Source organism: Carlito syrichta, unplaced genomic scaffold (assembly GCF_000164805.1).
Source record: "Carlito syrichta isolate Samal-C Ts95f unplaced genomic scaffold, Tarsius_syrichta-2.0.1 Scaffold123630, whole genome shotgun sequence".
NCBI lineage: Eukaryota > Metazoa > Chordata > Mammalia > Primates > Tarsiidae > Carlito > Carlito syrichta.
Genome location: NW_007067726.1, coordinates 214,161 through 215,462, shown reverse-complemented (window position 1 = coordinate 215,462; position 1,302 = coordinate 214,161). Strand labels below are relative to the sequence as shown.

The following is a 1,302-nucleotide window of genomic DNA, read 5'->3' as shown; positions in this document are numbered from 1 at the left end:
GGCGAGGCCGGGGACCCAGTAAGAAGTCGCAGGGGCCTGGCCGCGCGGCCAGGCTGACAGCAGAGGCTCCGACCTCCATCTCCTGGGAGCCCCCTGAGCCCGAGGACCCTCCCCTGCCCGCTGCCACCCGCCCCCTGTTCCAGGGAAGCCAGGTGCATTACCTGACAGGAAGATCGGCTTGTTTTCTTTCCTGGCTTTGTCGAAGGCTTCCTGTCCCCAGGGGTACCTGGCCCAGCAGGGTGGGTGTCACTCAGAGGCCCAGGGGGTCAGGGAGAGGCCTGGGGGGGCCCCGGGAGAGCGACCCACCAGTCCACGGGATTGTAGGCATGCTGGAGGAGGTACGGGGACTTCTCGTGGATCAGGCGGTTGGGGATCCTCTGGGGTGCAGACAGGGGCCCGCTGGGCCGGTTTCCCTTCCCTCCGGCAGGCATGGACACTGAACTGCTGACCGTCACGCTGCGGTCCTTGTCCCGGGGGGAGCCGCCCCTGTCGAGGGCCAGCAGGTCAGGCAGGTGAGGGGCACCCCTGGACCCTGCCCTGCCGCACCCGGCCCCCAGGTCCCCCTGAGCTCCTGCCTCGGCCCAGCACACCTTTCTGAGCCACGGGGGAGACCGTGGCCCTTGTGCTCCCCCTTATGTTTCTGGGGGGATGAGGACAGGTGGCTCATTGGGGGCTCCGGGCCAGGCCAGTCTCCCCGACCTCTCGGGCCTGGCGGTGGAAGGGATGGCTGTGAGGTCAGGGCGGGTCACAATGGGCAGAATGTCCTTGGGACTCCGCTCCCTCCCCGCCCCCCACCCCCTCCCTGGGGTGGCTGCAAGGTGTCGTCTCTGCTGGGCTGGGGGTGGTACCGGCAGGAAGGCCGCCCAGGGCTGGCATCCAGACAGGCCGAGAGGGGGGTCTGGGAGGGGACCAGATGAGGGCAGACAGGAAAGCGGACGTGGAGACTCCCTCACGTAATGCCCACGTGCTGGCCGCTTCTGTGCCAGGCCCCATGACACTCAGGGAACCAGAAACCAGAAACCAGCTCGACCTGAGGGAGTTCAGCCTGGGAGGATGGCACTGTGAGGCAGAACTTAAAAAAAAAATGACCGATCCTCGTGGCAATAAAGGACTGTGACAGGACACCGGGTGCCGTTGGAGAAAGGGTCTTTGGGCCATGGTTGGGATGCAAGGAGGGCTTCCCAGAGGCGGTGTCAGAGCAGTCCCTGGGGAGCTAGCCCTGCAGCCGCACCCTTAAGGAAGGCAAAGGAGGGCAGAGGAGGGCCTTGTTTCGGGGGCCAGGGCTGGGGCGCAGGCGGGGGT

The 1,302-nt window shown here is 66.7% G+C and overlaps 1 protein-coding gene across 1 annotated transcript in view; it reads right to left on the bottom strand.

The window, feature by feature from the left end:
• The window catches only part of SPATA20 (spermatogenesis associated 20), a 7,221-nt gene extending 6,489 nt beyond the window's left edge, over positions 1 to 732 (bottom strand). Inside the window, exons 1-3 of the mRNA XM_008048481.2 lie at positions 591 to 732; positions 307 to 486; positions 162 to 226 (exon numbers count right to left, since the gene is read on the bottom strand). Coding sequence (XP_008046672.1) covers positions 162 to 226; positions 307 to 486; positions 591 to 667 — 322 coding nt within the window. The 5' untranslated portion in view covers positions 668 to 732. The remainder of the gene's footprint in view (positions 1 to 161; positions 227 to 306; positions 487 to 590) is intronic.
• Positions 733 to 1,302: the final 570 nt, after the last annotated feature.